General features: G+C 44.5%; 2 protein-coding genes across 2 annotated transcripts in view; one reads left to right on the top strand and one right to left on the bottom strand.

The window, feature by feature from the left end:
• Positions 1-2,053: 2,053 nt before the first annotated feature.
• Positions 2,054-11,282, bottom strand: tceanc2 (transcription elongation factor A (SII) N-terminal and central domain containing 2). The gene is made up of 4 exons (XM_072511326.1): positions 11,110-11,282; positions 5,928-6,069; positions 4,330-4,523; positions 2,054-2,403 (listed from the first exon to the last, which is right to left on the bottom strand). Exons 1-4 carry the CDS (start codon positions 11,197-11,199, stop codon positions 2,215-2,217), a joined length of 615 nt encoding a protein of 204 aa, XP_072367427.1. The 5' UTR covers positions 11,200-11,282; the 3' UTR covers positions 2,054-2,214.
• Positions 11,283-11,635: 353 nt separating this feature from the next.
• The window catches only part of tmem59 (transmembrane protein 59), an 83,434-nt gene continuing 72,594 nt past the window's right edge, over positions 11,636-22,475 (top strand). Inside the window, exon 1 of the mRNA XM_072511325.1 lies at positions 11,636-11,842. Within this exon, the coding sequence (XP_072367426.1) occupies positions 11,663-11,842 (180 nt within the window). The 5' untranslated portion in view covers positions 11,636-11,662. The remainder of the gene's footprint in view (positions 11,843-22,475) is intronic.

The raw sequence follows: 22,475 nt of genomic DNA, 5'->3' as shown, positions 1-22,475 counted from the left end.
TCGCCTTCCTTAATTCTAATTACGTTTGCTTTAGAGTCGCCAGGTATCTTTTGATACCGCCACAAGGTTCAAACCCGAATACTGATCAAAGAGTCGGTACACCAGTTAGTGCAAAGTCAATACTATTTATTTACATACACAGCAATATCTACTCATGCACGAAATACTACAGACTAAACTATCACTACTGCTAAAGCTTATACTTAGCTTTGGACGCCCACTCAGTCAGAGGAACAATGGCCGTTGTTCGGTTTTGAGGCTTTTGGGGTCGAAGTGGTAGAGGGGAACAGCTAAGGTCGTCCGTCTGGTAGCGAGTGTTGACCTTGGACTTAATTGCTTCTGGTGCAGCTGGTGGACGGGTCTCTCTGCTGTGAGAGCCAATTCCAAGAGAGCGATTCTCTCTTGGGGCCTTCTTCTTATACCCAAAAGGGGGCTTCGCGCGCTTTTGGGCTGGCCTTGAACTTGGCCCCAATCACGTGGGCCATTTTTTGATCATTAGCATTGATCCTGACCAATAAAGTCACCTGAAGCATTGGCGTGCCGGACACGTGACCTTCTCTCTGCCACTGCCTCTGGCGGAAAGACTCATTGTTCATATTTCAAGGCCGGTTGCGGCCGGCTTTTTTTTTTTTTTACTTTGAAACTTTATTTCTAAGACCTAATTTTTAACAAATTTATGACTTTTTACTGCAAAAAATTAAAACAACTTCAGTTGAACAGGTGCATCCTTATATTTACCCACAAACTTTGTTTTAAATATATTCCCATTTCTTTAGAAATGTAACCAATTTTAGAAAAAAGTACAATCTTGTTTTTTCTTTACAAACTACGACTTTAGAGGAGATGAAGTAACTTGTCAAACACACACAGTGTCACACTATATCTTACTGGTTCCACTGTATTGTACTATCCAAACATCCAAGTCATCTCCTGCTCCATTCTCACCAAAAGCACTTACTTCCTGCTTTCCAGAGAATGTCGACATAAAGTGAGGATTGTAGGTTTCTTCCAGTGATCACATGTCAGCCCCTTGACTGGTCTCGTTTAATCAGTATTCCGACAAACCTGGCCTGGCTTCCTCTCACTGTATCCAACCCAGTCACAGACCACTTCCCGAGCAGTACTTACCATTGTGGGAGTGCAAACGGATGTTGTGCTGGCCGTTGAACGGATTGGCCAAGTAGCCGCAGGTTGCATATTGCCGATCGGTGGCGGGGGATGAGCCGAGGCAGCACGCAAAGGACGAACAATAGAGCGGAGCCCCAAGCTGGGGCCACCACTGTTAGCATTGCGACCACGTGGACGCCCGTCAGCCTCAATCCCCACCCGGTCTGCGCACGGTGACCAGCACACAACCCAGCCTCGCGCCGCCCGTCCCCATAAACCCACAACCAATCGGGGACTGCACACGGCTGACATTCTTAAAAGCCAGTCGCGGCAGTTGGGAACTTATCCCCGCGATCGGGAACGCCGCAACCGATCGCTCCACAACCCTCCCAACACCCACCCGCGACCTGCAGGCGGGTCGCAACCCTGAGTTTGAAAAACTTTGCCTTAGGCAGCACCTTTCAAACCCACGACCACTACCATCTGGAAGGACCATCTGGAAGGACCAGAACAGCAGATACCTGGGAACCCCACCACCTGGAGGTTCCCCTCCAAGACACTCACCAACCTGACTTGGAAATATATTGCCTTTCCTTCACTGTCGCTGGGTCAAAATCCTGGAACGCCCTCCCTAACAGCACTGTGGATGTACCTAGTCTTGAACTGCAGCGGTTCAAGAAAGCAGCTCATCACTACCTTCTGAAGGGCATTTAGGGATGGACAATAAATGCTGCAGCGACGCCCACATCCCATAAAACAATTTTAAGTTCAGTCAAATGCACCAAACTGTTTAAAAATACATTAAGTTGCATTGAAGCAACTCAGTTTCTTTCCCCAATTAATTATCACTGAGCCAAAAAGATTCCCTCAAGAGACTGAAGAGGAGTAAGTTTTACATTTATCATCATGCAATTACAGACAGTGAATCACAACTAAACCAAAGGAATTCTCCGAACACCAGTAATTTATTAATAAAGTTCACACATTTGACTTATTGATATTCCTCCAAAAATAAAATGTATAGGTTAAATAAAAAATGCCACAGGAGTTCTAGAAGTACATGATTTATATGTATATGCACAATTTTTAAAAACCCACAATGAATAATCATTTCTTGTGGCTTTCAATAAGCTGTTTCACTGGGAGTCTGTAGCTTTTAACTTGCTCTCGGACTTCAGGCTTACGTTTTAAAGTAAAGACTAGCGCTCGTACCGTCCGTCGGTAGGAGATGTTGATTAGCCGAGAACACTGATGAAAAATCTCTCGCTCTATGTTTTCAATTAGAGGGTCATCATGCTATAAAATATTAAACAATGGTGTTATCAATTTACAGTCAGTGGTAAAAATTTGCAAGATCTGGACAAACTAATGATATGGATTGCAATGAAAAAAAGCTACATATGCACACACCAAGTATCCTAAGATACACCAAGTATCCTAAAATAGTGATTACGAGCAGTGAAACTAATTAGGAGGTCCTGCAGCACGGCACAGAAGTAATGCAACAAAGCAAATCTATTTATACATGTCAAAAAAAAAAAGTGTGGAAGACACGTTCATTCTGATTAAGGTTTCCACCCTCCCTCATTTGCTTCTTTCGTGAATTCAATTACAAGGAATTTCCTGGATATTCTCCCAGTGTCTGTGGGTCTCACCCCCACAACCCAAAAGGCTAGGTAGATTGACCATGCAAAATGCCCCTTAATTGGGAAAAAATAATTGGATACTCTAAATTTAAAAAGTCGTTGTTGCAATGTAGGAAACAGGAAACCAAATTTGAACACAGCAAATTCCCACAAGCAGTAATGTGATAATCGCCAGATCTGTTTTTGTGATGATCTTTTAAAATTTCTTTTATGGACTGTAGGCAGGGCCAACATTTGTTGTCCATCTCTAATTACCTTTCCAGAAGGGCATTGGTTAAGCAGATGATGTAGGGAAGTTGTTTCCATTAGCAGGGGAGACTAGGACCCGGGGGCACAGCCTTAGAATAAAAGGGAGTCACTTTAGAACAGAGATGAGGAGAAATTTCTTCAGCCAGAGAGTGGTGGGTCTGTGGAATTCATTGCCACAGAGGGCGGTGGAGGCCGGGACGTTGAGTGTCTTTAAGACAGAAGTTGATAAATTCTTGATTTCTCAAGGAATTAAGGGCTATGGAGAGAGAGCGGGTAAATGGAGTTGAAATCAGCCATGATTGAATGGTGGAGTCGACTCGATGGGCCGAATGGCCTTACTTCCACTCCTATGTCTTATGGTCTTATGAGTTTTCACAAAAATCCTGTGGTTTCATCGTTACAGAGGCTATTTTTTTAATTCCAGACTTATTCATTAATTGAATTGAAAAGCTGTTGTAGTGGAATTTGAACTCTTTCCAAAGCATTAGTCTGGGCCTCGTTCTTACTAGTCCAGTAACATTACTAATATGCTACCATTCCTCTCAATTGAGTCACAGCGGACATTGATCCCCTACTACATATCTGACTCTTATTTCTTCGAGGTAGCTAGGTTTGATGAATAAATATGGATTGCCCAGTGCCCAAAACCAAAAAGATCCCACTTTACTGTTCCCTAAACTCAGGAGGTTCTTGTGTAGCCCTTGGGCTAGTGTGAAGCAGCCTCAAGACTAGTACAAGGCAGACTTGCTGGAATTCTTAACGCTTGAAAAGGTCAAATTTGAACTGAGGGGGAGGATGGAGGGGTTCTAGAATTCATGCGTTATTCCTTATGCACTTTTGGGAATTGGATTACATCGAACATTAGGGGGGTTGGGGCACTGTATGTGTTAATGGTGATTATGGGTGATTCCTGATTCCTTTTTGTCATTTGTTTATGTTAACATGCGAGCCAATGTTTGGGGTTTGGTGGGAGGATGGGATCGTTGTTATTGATATGGGGATTGACATTACTTTGTTACTGATTATTGTTTATTGTTGGGTGTAAATTTGGGAGAAAATGTGAAAAAGGAGAATAAAAAATATATTTTTAAAAAGACTAGTACAAGGCCATATCCCCACTGCACAATTAAACTACTCCACTCCACACAGTTGATGAATGGATTAAATGGAGCAGTTCCAATACTACTCAGTTCCAATATTGTCATTTTATTTAACATAAAATAAAAAGTTTTCTGGTAAACTGATTTTCTTTCACAAATATGAAAAACAATTATAGACATCCTGTTTTATTCTCTTTCAATGTGGAAAGTTCCACTTTTAAAATTACCTTCAATTCCAATGCTTCAGTCAACAGTTTTCGAGCATTACTCCTCAGACTCTCCGTTTTATGATCACATCGCACCTCAATGGATGGCTTATTTCTATTTTCTTTTATGAAGCTTCTCCACATTTTGTAAACGACTTGAGCAAGCTTGGACACCTCAGAGTCTGAATTTTCACGCATCTTATTTACCGTGTGCCCTAAGAAATCCAAGGAGGTAGACTTAAATCAACACAAGTTAAAGCAGGATGCTAATACGAAGAAGGATGGCTGATTCCAATTAAAAATGAGCTGTTGTTCACTGGAGGCAGTCTCAACCATTAGGCTTCCCATGGCATTAGGATCGCATTTTACATTTTATCAATATAGAAACATTTAAGACAGAAACTTATTTTGTTTTACCAATCAGCTCTGTGACTAAGGGGTCAAAGGTAAACTAGAGAAAACTAAAGTAGTAGCCAAAGCTTCAAATTTTAACTATCAGATCTTTAACTTTGCTGCAATCTAATTGAAAGGGAAGAATGCAAGTAACATTATGACTGAAGCAGGCCTGATTTCCATTGCAGGAACTTCTATCCAGCAGAGACACACCAAACCAAATAAGGCACCCAGTACTGCCCTGGCTCAATTCACTAAACAAAAAGCCGAAGATCAAATTTAGCATCTTGCTGACAAACAAGATTCTTCCCCCAACAATGCAATACAGTTACTCTTTAATTGAGCTATTAAGGTAAGTTAAAGTTGCCATAGTCCCAGATAACTATAGGCTGCTTTTACCTTTGAGGGGGGAAAGCTGACTGATGAGGATTTAACCGGAGGATCACTCCACTTCAGGCAAGGTTGAGAAGGCAGGGCCTTCGTGAAACTAACTCCACAGCAGCCTTATTTTACACTGGTCAAAACATGTTTATTACCGTTTCAGCCACGTGGCATGTTATGGCAGAAGGATTTTGAGAATTTATTCTGTGCTTCACAGTTGGGACACACCAGTGTATTGATCTGTCCACGTCTCATCTTTTTGCCTGTTCTTCTTAAGACTCAAGTTTTACACACAGGTCCCTTCTGCTTCCCTCTGAGACTCATCATTTTCATTCAGCAGAGATTCACCTTCTGTTTCGCTCTCCACAGATGCTATCCAACCTGCTCAGTATTTCCAGCATTTTCGCATATTTCAGTGTCCAAAGACTTTGCAGCTCATTCCTATTTGTACTGATTTTTCTGATTTGTTACTTTGTCCTATTTTTAACTGAGGTATTGAAAGGTCTGTGGCCTCACTGATCAATAACTTCTCACCTAATACCAATATCTGTTCGCATCTGTAACTTGAGCCCTTGTACGTGTAGTTTGTGAAGACAGAGTTCTTGGATACATCTCCCTTAGGGCGAAGGAAAATAGACAGAGAATATTGGAGGCATTTGAAACTATCTTTCTTCCTCAATCAATGGCATCATCAGCAGTGATAGAAAATCCACTAACCTAATTTTGATCCCTCTACTGGTTTGGTGGAATGATCCACACCTCAAAATATTGGATTTGAAAGATATGAAGGGGGGGCGGCATGGCAGTGTGCAATGGTTACCAATCTGTATAATTACAATCTTTACCTATTTTAGTTGAGAGCAATACTTCTTGTGATGGTATTTTCTTCTTTAGTTCGAGTAATGCTTCTATCAAGTTTTCTTTTGTTTGATTGGGGAGTTCCAAAATAGATTTATATCTCTTAATATCGTCAATCACCACAACCCTCTGTTTTGAGAATAAAATACATTAATTGTGACTCAAATACTACTTCAGTATAAATTTCAAAGTCATGCTATATATCTGCGGTGTTTAAGATTTGAAAGAAATCAATAGGAAATCAATATTTTGCATTGTAGAGGCAAGGACATTAAAGATTAAAATTACAGAAATCGGAGTACTTTGGACAAAAATGCAGATCATCCAAAATTGTGTACATTATCTTATACCAGAAATAACATTTACATTTTTTATGACTCCCACAGAGACTACAAACTTTTTAAGAGATTAATTTCTTAAATGACCCAACAGAAATAACCGAAGGACAAGATTTAACTGTAACAAACTCAAAACATAATTCAAACATTAACAGGCAGATGCTACATCAGCCAAAACAATAATTCTTTAACTTTACGCCATGTTTGGCCCACACTTGTAGTATGAAGGGAGAGTCCAAAAGCTTCTCCCACCTCTCCCTCAAGTCCAATCGCAGCTCGTCATGCCAAGTCAAATCTTCCTGTATCAGTTGCCAACTGCTTCATTCCCAAGTTTTTCCAGATAACATTGTCATCAGCAAGGGACATCTCGTCGAATACCCCACTCCCTCAGGTTACAACCATCCTGACAACCCAGAATTCCATACATTCCTATATCCAACTTCTTTAAATGGTTTAGCTGGCTTTGGTAAATGCTTTTCCCATAGTTTTACTTCAGTTCCCCATCATTTCCTACAGAACAAAGAAGACCTGTCCCTAGGAGACTTCTAATTCTCCTCTGCCTGCTTCTCAGCGGAAGCCTCTGCTTGATCGGTGGGCTTCCATGACTAGTGCTAGAGACTGCCGTGTGACACCTCAACGGGCTTCTCTTTGACTCTCTCTTCCTTCTCAACTCTCATAACCATGGCAATATGGCAATCTGAAGTCAATTTAAGAAAAAGAAAATTTAGAGTACCCAATTCTTTTTTTTCCCAATTAAGGGGCAATTTGGTGTCATCAATCCAACTACACTGCACATCTTTGGGTTGTGGGGGTAAAACCCACGCAGACACGGGGAGAATAGCACAGTGGTTAGCACTGTTGCTTCACAATGCCAGGGTCCTGGGTTCGTTTCCCGCTTGGGTCACTGTCTCTGCTGAGTCTGCACGTTCTCCCAGTGTCTGCGTGGGTTTCCTCCGGGTGCTACAGTTTCTTCCCACAAGTCCCGAAAGACGGTCTTGTTAGGTGAATTGGACATTCTGAATTCTCCCTCTGCGTACCCGAACAGGCGCCGGAGCGTGGCGATTAGGGGATTTTCATAGTAACTTCATTATAGTATTAATGTAAGCCTATTTGTGACAATAATAAAGATTACGAATGCACAACTCCACACAGACAGTGGCCTGGGGCCGAGATCAAACCTGGGTCATCGAGGCAATCTGAAATCAAAAGGCTATATCGTCAAACTGAGGTTTATACCAGGAATTCACCAACCCCGTTTCAGGACAAAAAAGGGACATTTTAAAACATAATCATCTTGTAAAGTTCATCGTTCATGTCAATTCCCCCATGTTTTCAAACTCCTGGACTATGGCATACAAACTGTACCTCTGGGCGGCATGGTGGCACAGTGGCTAGCCTCACAGCTCCAGGAACCTGGTTCAATTCCGGCCTTGGGTTACTGTCTGTATGGAGTTCGCACTTTCTCCCCAAAACTGCGTGGGTTTACCCCGGGTGCTCCAGTTTCCTCCCACAGTCCAAAGATGTGCAGGTTAGGTGGATTGGCCATGCTAAATTGCCCCTTAGTGTCAAAAAGGTTAGGCTGGGTTACGGGGATAGGGTGGAGGTGTGGGCTTAAGTAGGGTGCTCTTTCCAGGGTCCACTGCAGACTCGATGGGCCGAATGGCCTCCTTCTGTACTGTAAATTCTATGATTCTATGATAGAAAATAGGAAAATAGGTAGTTTAAGCCGGTTTCAGCATTCAATATATTGGCTGATCCTCTTTCTCAATACCATACTCCAGGGCTCTCCCCATACTCCTTGACACCCTAGAGTCTAGAAATCTATTTTGTTCTTAAATATATTCAATAATTTGGCCTCAACAGCCTTCTGTGGTGGAGAATTTCACAAGTTCACTACCCTCGGAGTGAAGAAATTTCTCCTCATCTCAGTCCTAAATGGCCTACTCTATATCCCGAGACTGTGTCGCCTTGTTTTGGAGCCTCCAGCCAGAGGAAACAACATCCCTACATCCAGTCTGTCCAGCCCTTGTCAGAGTTTTATATGTTTAGATCCCCTCTCATTCTTCTAAACTCCAGTGAATCCAATCTCCCTTGTACGACAATGCTGCCATCCCAGGAATCACTCTGGTGAACCTTCGTTGCACTCCTCCTATGGGAAGTATATCGTTTCTTAGATAAGGAGACCAAAACTGCAAACAATTCTCCAGGTGTGATTTCATCAAGGCACTGTACAGTTGAGAAATCCTTGCTCTTGTACTCCAGTCTTCTTGCAATGAAGGCTAACATACCAATTGCCTTCCTTTTTTAAAAAAAAACTTTTTTTTCTCCAATTAAGGGCCAATTAAGCATGTCCAATCCACCTACACTGCACATCTTTGTGTTGTGGGGTGAGACCCATGCAGGCACAGGGAGAATGTACATACTCCACACAGACAGTGATCGGGGCCGGGATCGAATCCGGGTCTTTGGCTTGCCTTCCTAACTGCTTGCTATAGCTGCATCTGCTTTCAGTGACTGGGTTTACTAGGATACCCAGGTTCCTTTCTGCGTCAACATTTACCAATCTATCACCATTTAAATAATATTCGGTTTCTCCATCCAAAGTGGATAACTTCACACTTATCCACATTATACTGCACCTGTCATGTACCTGCCCACTCACTCAACTTGTCTAAATCACCTTGAAGTTCCTTCACAATCCTCCTCACCACTCACAATCCCACCAAATTTTGCATTGTCAGTAAACCTGAAAATATAAATTTTGGTTCCCTCATCCAAATCATGGATATAAATTGTGAATAGCTAGAGCCCAAGTACTGATTCCTGCGGGACATCCGTTTATTCCTACTCTTTTTCCTGCCTGTTAACCAACAATACCAACTGCCCACAACACAGAATAATAAGGAAACGAGTTACGTATCATGACTCAGATCTTCAATTCTCCAGAGGGTCATACCCCAGAATATGCATTGAGGGACCCTCGGAAATTGCTATGCAAGGACTCAGCAGGAATTGCCCTGGAAGCATCAACTTCTGTTAGGCAGCAATTACCCTGGAAACATCTCAAACTCCGATTTAAAGTGAGGAGGGTCTGGATGGTTCTGATTCATGTAGAATAGTTACCCAGGAAGAGGTAGGAGGGTTAAAACCAGTTTTAATTCTTAGAAAACTATACTTCTAATGAACTTCTGGTGGCAGCCATGGAGTGAGTGGTTACACACAGGGCAACTCTGGCTCGAAGGTGTTGATTTGTACTCTTTTTGCCCAAAAGCAGGGGATTTTGACAGGAAAGTGTAGCTGAAGGTGTGGAGGCGAGGTTTCCTCGGGGAGTGGCATGTTGGTTATCAGATCCAGCAGAAGGTTAAAGACCTGGCCAAGGAACTGGAGGAGACCTGTCAGAAAGATGGCGGAGGGGGATGGGTTGTCACAAGCTGGAAACCACTGATGGAGCAGCTGATGGTGTTCATTAAGGAAGAATTCCACCAGCAGTGAAAGGAGATGCAGAAAGGCCATTGAGAGAGTGGTGGCACCCTTGAAAGGATTGATGGAGAGTCGAGAAGTGCTTGTAGGCACAAGGGTCGTAGATTCAGGAAATAGAGGTGATGTCTGACCGCAGTGATCGGATAAGTGGTATTGGAGGCAGAGGTGGGGCTCCTTGCGGGCCTTTGCAAGTCAGTAAGGGCAAAGGGAGAGAAGCAGGAGAATAAATCCTGAAGGCAGAATCTGCGTATCGTTGGCTTGCCTGAAGGTATGGAAGGCACGAGTGCCATGAGACACGTCTCAAGGATGCTGGCAGGGGCCAGTGACGGAGGAGGTGCTGGGCAAGGCCCCAGAGGTGAATAGGGCGCACAGGTCTCTAAGGCAGAAACCAAGAACAGGGTAGCAGCCGTGGGCGGTGATTGTGAGGCTCCACACATTTGTGGAGAAGGAGAAGATCCTGTGGTGGGTCAGGGAGAAGCGGAACTGTGAATGGGGGGGGGGGGGGGGGGCCCGCATATATATGGCAACTGTCCTTTCAGAACAGGGATAAGGAGAATGTTTTTCTCGGAGGTTTAGGTGACTTTGGAACGTGGAGGCAGGGTCATTAAATATTTTTAAGGCAGAGGTAGATAGATGTATTATTTTTGGGCAAAGGAATCAAAGATTATTGGGAGTAGATGGGAACGCGAAACACAGATCAGCCATGACCCCATGAAATGGAGGAAGAGGCTTGATGGACCGAATGGCCTACTTCTGTTCCTAATTCATATGTTTATATGTATGACGTCACAGAGACAGAATTTAGATGATAAATAGGGATGGGACCTTGTGGGAACAGAAGCAGAAGGAAGGTCAGCCATGCAGGTCATTCTCAGGCACAAAAACAGAAAATAAAGGACAAACTCAGCAGGTCTGACAGCATCTGTGGATTGGGAGGGGAGCCAACAGCTGATTTGATAGGTAAGAATGTAATCAGGTGAGATCGGTCTCACCCAGCTCGATAACTGTGGAGAAGCATTCAATGAGGATGATGGTGACATTCCATAAAATTAAAATGGGGGGGGGGGGGGGCAGCAGTTTATAAGGACGTTTTGCATGTTGTAGAAAATACATTGAGCTACAACTGAAATTAATAACTCCTTCATCCTCAAAAACATATCCAAACAGAGGAACATTTTGACTAGCCATCAATAGTTGAATTCTCTTCCTCCTCCACACCAACTTGAGCTAAGGTAGGAAATGTGACAAGCCCACAAAGAAAAGCACTAAGCATACAGCGATCAATCAGCGAGCAGTCCGAATAATTCAAGGGTCTTAAAAAAAATGGCCAGATGTTAAACCTCGGCTCTACCTTTAAGGACTCGAGAGTGGCCTGGCGGTAAACCTTGGGCCGCTCCAGCGCTGGAGCCACGGCACTGCCCTTTACCAAGAAACGCTCCATCCTCGGGAGCTGTTCCCTCACCTAATAATAGGGCTCTCTCACATCCGGGCGCTCCAGCCCGCTGCATTCTGGGCGTTGTCTGCTGCTGCCCGCTGCATTCTGGGCGTTGTCTGCTGCTGCCCGCTGCATTCTGGGTGTTGTCTGCTGCTGCCCGCTGCATTCTGGGAGTTGCATGCTGCTGCCCGCGCAACAGCAACACATTCCAGCCTTCCGCGCGCCAAACCGGTCAGTCGCTTCCGGTGATGCTATTAATTTTCTTTTTTTAATCCACAAATAACACAAGTTCTACGGCAAGCCGTGGGATTTTAATTCGATGCGATATTACTTGAGGAAGAGTTAGATATAAAAAAAGATTGACAATCAAAATTGAGGTCACTGAGGGTGGGTGGCGGGGCGCATGCGCGCTTGAGGTAAGGGGGGAGGGGGGGGAAGCAGCTGCGGGATCATAATAAACAGAAGGAAGATGGCGGAGGCAGCTGGAGGCAGTGTTGCTGCCGTTAGTCTTGTTCTAGGCTTGGGGGTCACTCTGTGTTCCTTTTTCGCCCCGTCGCTGGCTTCCGATGCTTTCGAGGCAGTTTTGGGCGACACGGCGTCGTGTCAAAGAAGTTGCGAGATGACTTACAGCCTGCACACTTACCCGAAGGTAGGACTGACCGGCCAGGCCGGGTAGTCGAGTAGCAGACTGTTTATTTTTAAAGTCTGTCATCGTGTTTCCATTTCTAATTATTACCCTGTTTGGGTTTTGTTTTAACGACTCTGACTGCTTTTGTGATCCAAAATAATCAAAACCCGCATTCTGTATAATTCCCCCCCCCCCCCCCCCCCCCCCCCCCCCCCAAAGAGATTTTGACGAACTCCATGGAGATTTTTTGAAGTCCACAATACAGTGCTGGTTATACAGAGAACTAAGTAATCCGAGAATGGTTGATCAATTCATGAGAGCGGGGCAGTAATAATTAGACGTCAATTGTTTACAAAAAACTCTCCTCTTTAGAGTTTTTTTATTTCCGCGTTGACCTGCCGTCAATTGCGACCGTCGGTTTGTTCGGGAATAAGTATGTTTTCGATGTGTGTAATCTGTAGATATAGAACAGTTTTGATGTATATCAGCCAGTGTTTTTCTATGTAGTGTAGATATGAGTAATTTTGTAGATGTTTACGTGTGAGTCCCACCATGCATTACATTGATGTATTCAGTGGATATCATATTTGTGTTTCGATCTGAAATAAAGTAATTGTATGCCCTTGGAAGTGCATAATAAGTGCAAAGAAATGGGCTCGTCAAGCATTTGCTTTTGTTTAGCCAACAGTGCAAATTGAATAGTTCGTTATATATCCAGGAAGTCAAATGCTTTGCATTATGAGGTATCCCTTTATGCCTGGATTACATTGTCGTGCAATTTCTTAATGAGAGATGGCCAAACTAATGTGCAAATCACAATTTAATACTTTAAGCAACTTTGTTCTAGAAGTACACTCTGTAAGCTATTATGGATTTGGGAATTGAGATGGAACCCGACAAAGTGAGTACAAGGCATACTTTCCAAGAGAAGCTTTGTTTGGAAGGATTTCTCAGGAGCTTGATTTGGAGATTTGGGTTTAAGTGTTGAGTTTGGGGAGAAAGCATATGTTATGACCATGACAATACTAATTTCTTTGTGTAAAGCTAGCCAAACAACTGGCACAGATTGTGAAGTATTGTGTTTTATATTATCGAATTTCTACAGTTCAGAAGGAGGCTATTTGGGCCCATTGGTCTGCACCGAACTTCTGAAAGCACCCTGCCTAGGCCTTCACCCTTATTCCAGTAAACCCAAATCTGGGTCCCTAATGCTGTGAGACAGCAATCCTAGCCACCATGTATTTTGACAGTAAATGTTGAAATTTGCAGTAGTTGCAAAAATTTGACACTAGTTTGTGACATTACTATCATTGTGATGTAATTTGCTTCAGTTGTGATGAAATATTGGCCAAAAAATAAACAGCAGATCCAAGATTTTCTTCAAAATAATTTGGCTGATATATTTGTATGGGCCAAATTAAGATTAAATGTTTACATTGTTTAGTATGATAAATTGATGTGCACCATTAGTTGCATTATCATTACAAATGTCACCTTCCCAAATCAAACATTTTTAAAGCTGTTCTGTAGTGTTAAAGGTGCATCGTCCTTGTTTGCCTGAGAGCTGAATGCAGAACCATCTGCTCTTGACCTTTATTTTATCAAAAGATATTTTTTGTCAAATTTAGAGTTATCGTTAAGTAAATTATTCATTTTCCCTGCATACTCGGTCTAATTCTGATGGCTGGGCGAACATTTTGTTCAGTTGATCAAAAGACGAGAACTTAATTTCTTTAAATATAAATTTTGAGTACCCAATTCTTTTTTTCCAATTAAGGACAATTTAGCGTGGCCAATCAACGTACCCTGCACATTGTTTTGGGTTGTGGGAGTGAGACCCATGCAGAATGTGCAAACTCCACACGAACATTAACCCAGGGCTTTGGCGCCGTGAGGCAGCAGTGCTAACCACCACACCACGTGCCGCCTGACTAGAACTTGATTTAGCGAGTAGGTGAAGTGCTCCTTGCATCAAACAAAATGTTTGTTGACATGAGCAATAAAATATTGATGTTTTCAGATTTAGTAGCATTTAAAAAATATCTTTTAGTGTTTTATAATTTTTACCAATATCAGAACAACGTTCAAAACATAAACTGGTACAGTACACTTATTTCTGCAAAATAAGAGCAGCAATAGTGGGTGATAAGTATAAGAAATTGCTATCTTTTTGCGGTAACATTATTAAAGCCAGTCTGACTGCTAGAACTGTGATTAAGACTGGTGCCATCCTTCCCACGTGTCCTGCCGAAGGGGAGGCAGGACACGGTAGTTTCTAGGGGAGAGGGTAGAGTCTCAGATGTCTACAAGGAACTAATAGGAGCTGAGGATACCGAGGACCTGAAGCTTCAGTGGGAAGAGGAGCTGGGGGGGGGGGGGGAAGAGGAGCTACGGTGTGTGGGGGGGGGGGTGGGAAGAGGAGCTACCGTGTGTGGGGGGGGGGGGAAGAGGAGCTACGGTAGTGGGGGGGGGGGGGGAAGAGGAGCTACGGTAGTGGGGGGGGGGGGAAAGAGGAGCTACGGTAGTTGGGGGGGGGGGGAAGAGGAGCTACGGTAGTGGGGGGGGGGGAAGAGGAGCTACGGTAGGGGGGGGTGGTGGGAAGAGGAGCTACGGTAGGGGGGGGTGGGAAGAGGAGCTACGGTAGGGGGGGGGTGGTGGGAAGAGGAGCTACGGTAGGGGGGGGGGGTGGGAAGAGGAGCTACGGTAGGGGGGGGGGGTGGGAAGAGGAGCTACGGTAGGGGGGGGGGGTGGGAAGAGGAGCTACGGTAGGGGGGGGTGGTGGGAAGAGGAGCTACGGTAGGGGGGGGTGGTGGGAAGAGGAGCTACGGTAGGGGGGGGTGGTGGGAAGAGGAGCTACGGTAGGGGGGGGTGGTGGGAAGAGGAGCTACGGTAGGGGGGGGGGTGGGAAGAGGAGCTACGGTAGGGGGGGGGTGGGAAGAGGAGCTACGGTAGGGGGGGGGTGGGAAGAGGAGCTACGGTAGGGGGGGGGGTGGGAAGAGGAGCTACGGTAGGGGGTGGGGGGTGGGAAGAGGAGCTACGGTGGGGGGTGGGAAGAGGAGCTACGGTAGGGGGTGGGGGGTGGGAAGAGGAGCTACGGTGGGGGGTGGGAAGAGGAGCTACGGTAGGGGGGGGAGGAGGGCGGTAGGGAGGGGGGGGAGGAGGGCGGTAGGGGGGGGGGAGGGAGGACGGTATCTGGGCAGAAGCCCTGAGCAGAGTAAACACGACCGCCACATGCGCCAGGCTCAGCCTGATCCAGTTTAAGGTTGTGCACCGGGCCCGGGTGAGCAGATTCTTCGGGCTGGAGGACAAATGTGCTAGATGCGCCGGAGGGCCGGCTAACCATGTGCACATGTTCTGGTTGTGCCCTAAACTCAGGGGGTATTGGCAGGGATTCGCAGATGTCATGTCCCGGGTATTGAAAACTGGGGTGGTAATGAGCCCGTAGGTGGCAATCTTTGGGGTTTCGGAGGACCCGGGAGTCCAGGAAGAAAGAGAGAGGCCGCGTTCTGGCCTTTGCTTCCCTGGTAGCCTGGCGACGAATACTGTTAGCATGGAGGGACTCAAAGCCCGCGGAGGTATGGCTATCGGACATGGCGAGCTTTCTTGACCTTGGAAAGTCAAGTTCGCCTTGAGAGGTTCGCTATTAGGGTTTGCCCGAAGGTGGCAGCCATTTATTGACTTTTTCGCACAGGAGTAAGCATCAGCCGGAGGGGGGGGGGGGGGGGGGTGCTAGAGTAGTGTAGGGGAATATTGAGGCAGGTCCTTGTGTGAACCGTGGTTTGCACTATGTTTAATTTGTGTATTTTTAAAATATTGTACAATGTCACGTTTTCTATATGCCTAAAATACCTCAATAAAATAGTTTGTTTAAAAAAAAAAAGAATTGTGATTAAAAGTAAGGTATTGTTTGGTCCTGGCTAAACAAGTCAATGCACATCCTATAATGGGAGGAAAATAATGCTGTGTGCTTTGAGTATAACAAAATAGCTAATGGGAGGGGACAGGTCTGTCTGAAAAGGCAGTTGCTTACAGGACTCGGCTGGGCAGAAGTGTTTCAATTCGGTCCTAAAAGGTTTGGCTCTCCAAGGACTCTACACCACGATAAGCAAGTAAAACCTGGTTGTTTACTTTATACGTGAGTGATATTTGAAATATATGGGTTTGCTTAATTGGAATGTAGAGGCAGGTTTTAGGAAGCAAGTTAAGATGTTGTAACTTAACTGTAAAGCTATTTCTTTGTGGCTATTTCCTTATGGCTAATGTGCTTAATGCTGTGTTTAAATTAAAGTTTGTTTTAACATAAAAGCTGTCTACTCGTCAGTGTTATCACTCCTCAGTTTTACCAGATGCTAATAGTTAGTTTGTAATTCGGGATCTTATCCAAAATTAGGGTTCTGGTATGGACACCCAACACCAGGATAATTTCAGAACTATGATCCTTGGGAACTAGCGCCTCTGATCAGTGGGGGAGAAAAATGATAAAGCCATACAAACATGGTAAAATGTACACCTTTTTATGTATTATGAAATCAAGACTTGCAACATGGCTCATGGAAAACCTTGAAGGAGCAGGTCAGACAGAGCAGACCATATAAGTTTGAGATAGGGATTCCACACTTTACAGAACGTATATGACTGAGAGCGGAGTGCAGAAAGTCAGGAATTCCATAACTATTTTATGCCAGTTTTGAATCAAGGATACTTGTCACTAATCTCGGAGTAAAGGGTATTTTCTGAGCTGCAAAGGTTAGTATGTTATGCAGCCTTCTTTCATTAGCGTCAATAATGCTTCTATCTGAGGGCAGCACCGTGGCGCAGTGAGTTGGCCCTGCTGCCTCACGACGCCGAGGTCCCAGGTTTGATCCTGGCTCTGGGTCTCTGTCCATGTGGAGTTAGCACATTCTCCCGTGTTTGCTTGGGTTTCGCCCCCACAACTCCAGAGATGTGCAAGCTAGAGGGATTGGCCATGCTAAATTGTCCCTTAATTGGAAAAAATGAATTGGGTACTCTAAATTTATATTTAAAAAATAATTATTCTATCTGGAAGACCCAAAATCAGGAATAAAGGATCAAATTTCAACGCCATGCCAAATATCCTCTCAGGCTCCTTACTACACTAGAGCAATAGGATTGAATCCTGATGCAGGACTATATACAGTGTATGTAATCCCCCTTGACTACCAGGCACTTTAGGCATATCGGGGAAATAGCAGGATCAAACATGTCTCAAACTCTGTGTAATGTGCAAATGGTGCAGTATCTTGAACTGAGTCTCCTTCATTCTGTTACTTACTGAAATGTTATTGGCTTAATCCCATATATTTCCCCATGTCTCCTCATCAATGTTGGTTGCCAAATCTCTCCCCAAACTGCAAGGCACTCAATATGCTGACACATGATCTAGAACGGAAGGTATTATAAAACTTGTTGATTAACTATTTAGGATCGCTTCTCGGCCTTTTGGCTAAGATCAAGTGTCTGTAGATTGAGCCTTTGACCCACACTCTGAGCCCTGGCTTGGTAACTCAGAAAAGGAAAAAATGTATTTAAAAAAAAAAAAAAAAAAAAAAAAAATATTTAGGCTCTGCAGAAGTCCGGATTTCTTCCACTGGGGAAATAGAAGAGTCAAGATGCATAGTTGTCTTATTCAGGATAAAGTCTCTAAGTTGCAGATACTTATAAAAGGATCTCTCGGAATGTCAGTTTGTCATAGCTGCTCGAAGGATGATAAGGAGGCAATGCTGAACCTCCCAGGCTACATATCTCCCAGCCTACAAATGCCTCTACCTCTCCAAATATCACAACCATGGTCCATATGACCTGGTGGGAAGTCTGGGTTGCCCTGGTTGGGGGAACGGCAAACCTGGGAACCGCAACTTCAAACAAGCCTTTTTATTCCATGTGGACAAGCTGATCACACTTTGATCCTCCTTAAGACTTAGCAGACAATAAGATTGGCAACATCTGTAAAGGATACAGCAATCTAGGCAACACATTCACCTTAATCAATACAATTCTATCCAGCCATGATATCGACAGGGAGGACCAACAAGTCAAGTCCCATCTAATAGACCCAATCAATTGAGGAAAATTGGCCCTGTACAGTTGCTTAAAGAAACGATTATTAGGACAGCAGGGTGGTGCAGTGATTAGCACTGCAGCCTCAGAGCGCTGAGGTCCCAGGTTCGATCTCGGCTCTGGGTCACTCTGCCCATGTTTACGTAGCTTTCACCCCCACGACCCAAAGATGTGCAGGGTAGGTGGATTGGCCACGCTAAATTGCCCCTTAATTGGGGGGCGGGGGGGGGGAAATAATTGGGTACTCTAAATTTATTTTTTAAATGAACATTATTGCAAGTGTTCCAACCCTTTGAGCCCAGTCTGATCTCCCGGATGCTCAACGGGAGAATACCCATCAAATGTCCCGCCAACACTTCAGATAATTTCAAATCAATGTTCAGACGTGAGATTGGCCTATAGGTAACGCATTCTTCTGGGTACTTGCTGCCTTCAAAACCAAAGAAATATTCACTTCTCAGATTGTCGGTGGTAGCGGACCTGCCTTAAATGAATAACAGTACATGTCAATTAATGGATCTTATCAGCAAGTCCTTAAATTTCCTGTAAAACTCACACCCAAAACCGTCCAGCCCAGGGACCTTACCCATTTGGAGATCCCTAATGGCCACATCCACCTCCCTTTTAAAGACAGCAGTATTTAGGATCAGGTGTTGATCCCTAAGTGCCTTATTAATGTACAGTTTCAATTAACCTATTACTGCTGGAATCACAAAGAGGGGATCGCCATAATCGTCCCTCTCCTTAGTCAAGAAAGCCAAGTAATTACTTGGGTTATTCCCAGACTCCTACAATTTTTGCTTCGCAAACTTTAAACTCCTCTCAACCCGCCGCTGGGTCAGCAAGGAATCGTGCCACTGAAGTCTCATTAATCTCCCTCAATAACTACCTGTTTAGGGTTCCTCCCATGCTTCTTCTCCACTTTGGTCAATCTAACCTCCAATCGGCACTGCCTTTTTAACATTCTATGTCTTTTGACTGTGTGGGAAATAACCAACCCCTTAGCATAAGCCCTGCAAGTCTTCCACAGAATAGAGAGAGGGCATCACATTAGAACGTTGGTGACTAGTAGAAAAACTCAAACTCCTTATTAAAATACCTGGTAAAAGATTTATCCCGCAGCAAGGACTTGTCGAAATGCCATGACCTAGATCGGGGATGGGGAGAGAGTCCTTCGAGTAAGACCGTAGGAAAACAGGAACATGGTCAGTGATCACAAAGCTACCCATCGAGCATACGCATACCAAATGTACGATTGTTCTAGGTATGAAGAAGAAACAATCCATTCTCGTATGACATTGATAAAAAGAGAAAAAATTATTCATCTCTAGGATGTAGTGCTCTCCATACGTCCATGTGGAGCTTGCACATTTTCCTGTGTCTGTGTGGGTCTCATCACCACAACCCAAAAAGATGTGCAGGGTAGGTCAATTGGCCATGCTAAATTGCTCCTTAATTAGATTTTTAAAAAAAAGTACCCCATCTCTTCATGAACCGACATCCTTGCCTGAAGGGTGGGTTTTTTTCTGGTTACTAGGAGCTTATCCGCTGAGGGTTAAGTCCCCACCCACAAAAGCATCAGCTGAGGCCAACTCCGCAAAGTCCATGAAGAGTTTAGTAACAAACTCCAGGGAATGATTAGGAGGCCACACACATTCATTATCGAAACAGATTCTCCATATACAAGACCCTTAACGATCACATATCTACCCCTCGCCCTTCACAAATTCTCCACCTTGGAGGGAACAGTTTTAGTGACCAAAGTTGTTATTCTGCTCCTATTGGTTGAGAACGAGGCAAAGAAAACTGTCCCACCCAGTCAAGCTTTAACCTTTAAGTGCTCTTTGTCATTCAAATGAGTCTCCTGTAGCAATGTTGTGTCCACTTTCTTCTTATTAAGGAAGGACAGGTGATGCATTCCCTGCACATTCCTGGAGCATAGTTTTAAGTTAGCTAACACCATTGCATAATCCACCAGAAGAAATATCATGGAGCCAGGTCTGCCATCCGGTGGTATATGGAACTAAATGCAGGTGAGGTCTCGGCCGCCACGCTGTGGGAGGTGCTCAAGGCAGTGGTTAGGGGGGGAGTTCATATCGATCCAGGTGCACAGGGAGAAGGAAGAGCGAGCAGAGATGGCAAGGTTGGTGGACAAGATTCTGCGGGTGGACAGGAAGTATTCGGAGCCCCCAGAGATAGGATTGTTGAAGGAGAGGCAAAAATAAATAAATATACAAGTTGAAAGGTGCATTAACCCGGAGAAGGGCTGACACTAAGTTGCCTTCCTTGTTCTGAATCCGAGGGATTTCTTAGGAGGCAGCCTGCTTCTTGAGTTGATGCACAAGAAGACGAGCCGCCTTTTCCCCATCTTCATAGGAGGTGCCCCTAGAACGTCATAACTGATACGCCGCTTTATTTGTAGAAATCAACTCTAATTGAAGTTACAAATTTTTTCTATGCATCTGGAGATCTGGAGTCGGGCAAATGGATATTGTCAGTCAATCTCCAAGATGGAGTCCATACCCTTTGTCGCTCCACACTCTCCTTTTTTGTGATGTGAGCATTATATTATGAGATAATCTCCCCCCTTATGACGACCTTTAGGTTTTCCCAGAGTGTTGAAGGAGATATTGACTCTGTTTTGTTGAGCTTGATAATGTCTACTGTGGCAGCAGACAAACGCGCACAAAATTTGTCATCAGGCAGCAAAGTGGTGTCTAGTCTCCAGGGTGGGTGTTCGAGCGGACAAAATCAAAGCAAATATCACCAAAATGAGGGGCATGATCAGAGATGACAATTGCTAGGTCCTTGGCTGTTTTCACATAAGGGAATGGAGGGATTTGTCAACAATAAAAAAAATTAATTCGGGAGTAGGCACGGTGAACATGTGGGGGGGAAAATAAAATTCTTTACTGTTTGGATGCAGAAAACCCAACGCGTTGACCCCCTCCAATTTGTTCCATGAAAGAGGCCAATGTCCTGGATACCCAGGAAGTAATAGGGAAAATTCTTGAATCCATTATCAAGGACTTTATAGTGGAACATTTAGAAAGCAGTGGCAGGATCAGTCAGAGTCAGCATGGATTTATGAAGGGGAATTCATGCTTTACAAATCTGTTGGAATTCTTTGAAGATGTAACCAGTACAGTTGACAAGGGGGAGCCAGTCGATGTGGTATATTTGGACTTTCAGAAGGCGTTGGACAAAGTCACGCATAAGAGATTACTGTGCAAAATTAGGCGCATGGGATTGGGGGAAGTGTATTGAGGTGGATAGAAAACTGGTTGGCAGAGTAGAAAATTAATGGGCCCTTTTCAAATTGTCAGGCTATAACTAGTAGGGTGCCACAGGGATCGATGCTGGGACCCCAGCTATTCACAATATATATTAATGATTTGGATGAGGGAACAAAATGTAACCCCTCAAAGTTTGCAGATGATACCAAGTTGGGTGGGAGGGTAAACTGTGACAAGGATGCAGGGATCCTACAGCATGATCTGGACAGGTTGGGCGAGTGAACAAAACAATGGCAGATGCAGTATTATTTGGATAAGTGTGAGGTTATTCACTTTGGAAGCAAAAACAGGAAGGCAGATTACTACCTGAATGGTTGTAAATTGGGTGAGGGGAGTGTGCAGTGGCACCTGGGTGTCCTTGTGCACCAGTCACTGAAGGTAAGCATGCAAGTGCAGCAGGCGGAAACGAAGGCTAATGGTATGTTGGCCTTCATTGCGAGAGGTTTCGAGTACAGAAGCAGGGAGGTGTTGCTGCAATTATACAGGGCCTTGGTGAGGCCGCACCTAGAATATTGAGTGCAGTTTTGGTCTTTTCTGAGGAAGGATGTTCTTGCTCTCGAGGGAGTGCAGCGAAGGTTTACCAGACTGATTCCAGGGATGGTGGGACTGTCATATGAGGAGATACTGACTAGGTTTGGATTGTTCTCGCTGGAGTTCAGAAGAATGAGGGGGGCTCTCATAGAGACATATAAAATTCTAACAGGACTAGATTGGGTAGATGCAGGGAGGATGTTCCCAATGATGGGTGTGTCCAGAACCAGGGGTCACAGCCTGAAGATTCACGGTAAACCATTTCGGACAGAGATGAGGAGACATTTCCTCACCCAAAGAGTGGTGAGCCTGTGGAATTCATTACCACAGGAAGTAGTTGATGCTAAAACATTGAATATATTCAAGAGGTGGCTAGATATAGCACTTGGGGAGAATGGTATCAAAGGCTATGAGGAGAAACCAGGATTAGGCTATTGAGTTGGATGATCAGCCATGATCGTGATAAATGGTGGAGCAGACTCGAAGGGCCAAAAGGCCTCCTCCTGCTCCTATCTTCTATGTATCTGTGTATCCCAGTTTGGGTCAAGGGTTTTGGCATGGAACAGTTCAATTTAGGGTCCAAGACACATTTTAAGTCACCTCCTCGGATCATCCGATGTGAATCTATAAGTCAGGGAGGCGGTTCATCGGGGAGTTTACTCTGGCCATCCAGTTGGGAGCATAAATATTTACTAAAAAGGGGCAGCATGGTGACGCAGTGGGTTAGCCCTGTTCCTCACGGCGCCAAG

Source organism: Scyliorhinus torazame, chromosome 7 (assembly GCF_047496885.1).
Source record: "Scyliorhinus torazame isolate Kashiwa2021f chromosome 7, sScyTor2.1, whole genome shotgun sequence".
Classification (NCBI taxonomy): Eukaryota; Metazoa; Chordata; class Chondrichthyes; order Carcharhiniformes; family Scyliorhinidae; genus Scyliorhinus; species Scyliorhinus torazame.
The sequence above is the reverse complement of the archived record's forward strand: the minus strand, read 5'-3'. Positions and strand labels throughout refer to the sequence as shown.

Excerpts from the sequence above, each read along its gene's own strand:
- tceanc2 (XM_072511326.1), bottom strand. The coding sequence starts at position 11,199 with ATGGAGCGTTTCTTGGTAAAGGGCAGTGCCGTGGCTCCAGCGCTGGAG. Across the intron at positions 6,070-11,109 it reads CCACTCTCGAGTCCTTAAAG|AGGGTTGTGGTGATTGACGA; the intron begins GTAGAGCCGAGG and ends TTCTCAAAACAG. Across the intron at positions 2,404-4,329 it reads CTGAAGCATTGGAATTGAAG|CATGATGACCCTCTAATTGA; the intron begins GTAATTTTAAAA and ends AATATTTTATAG.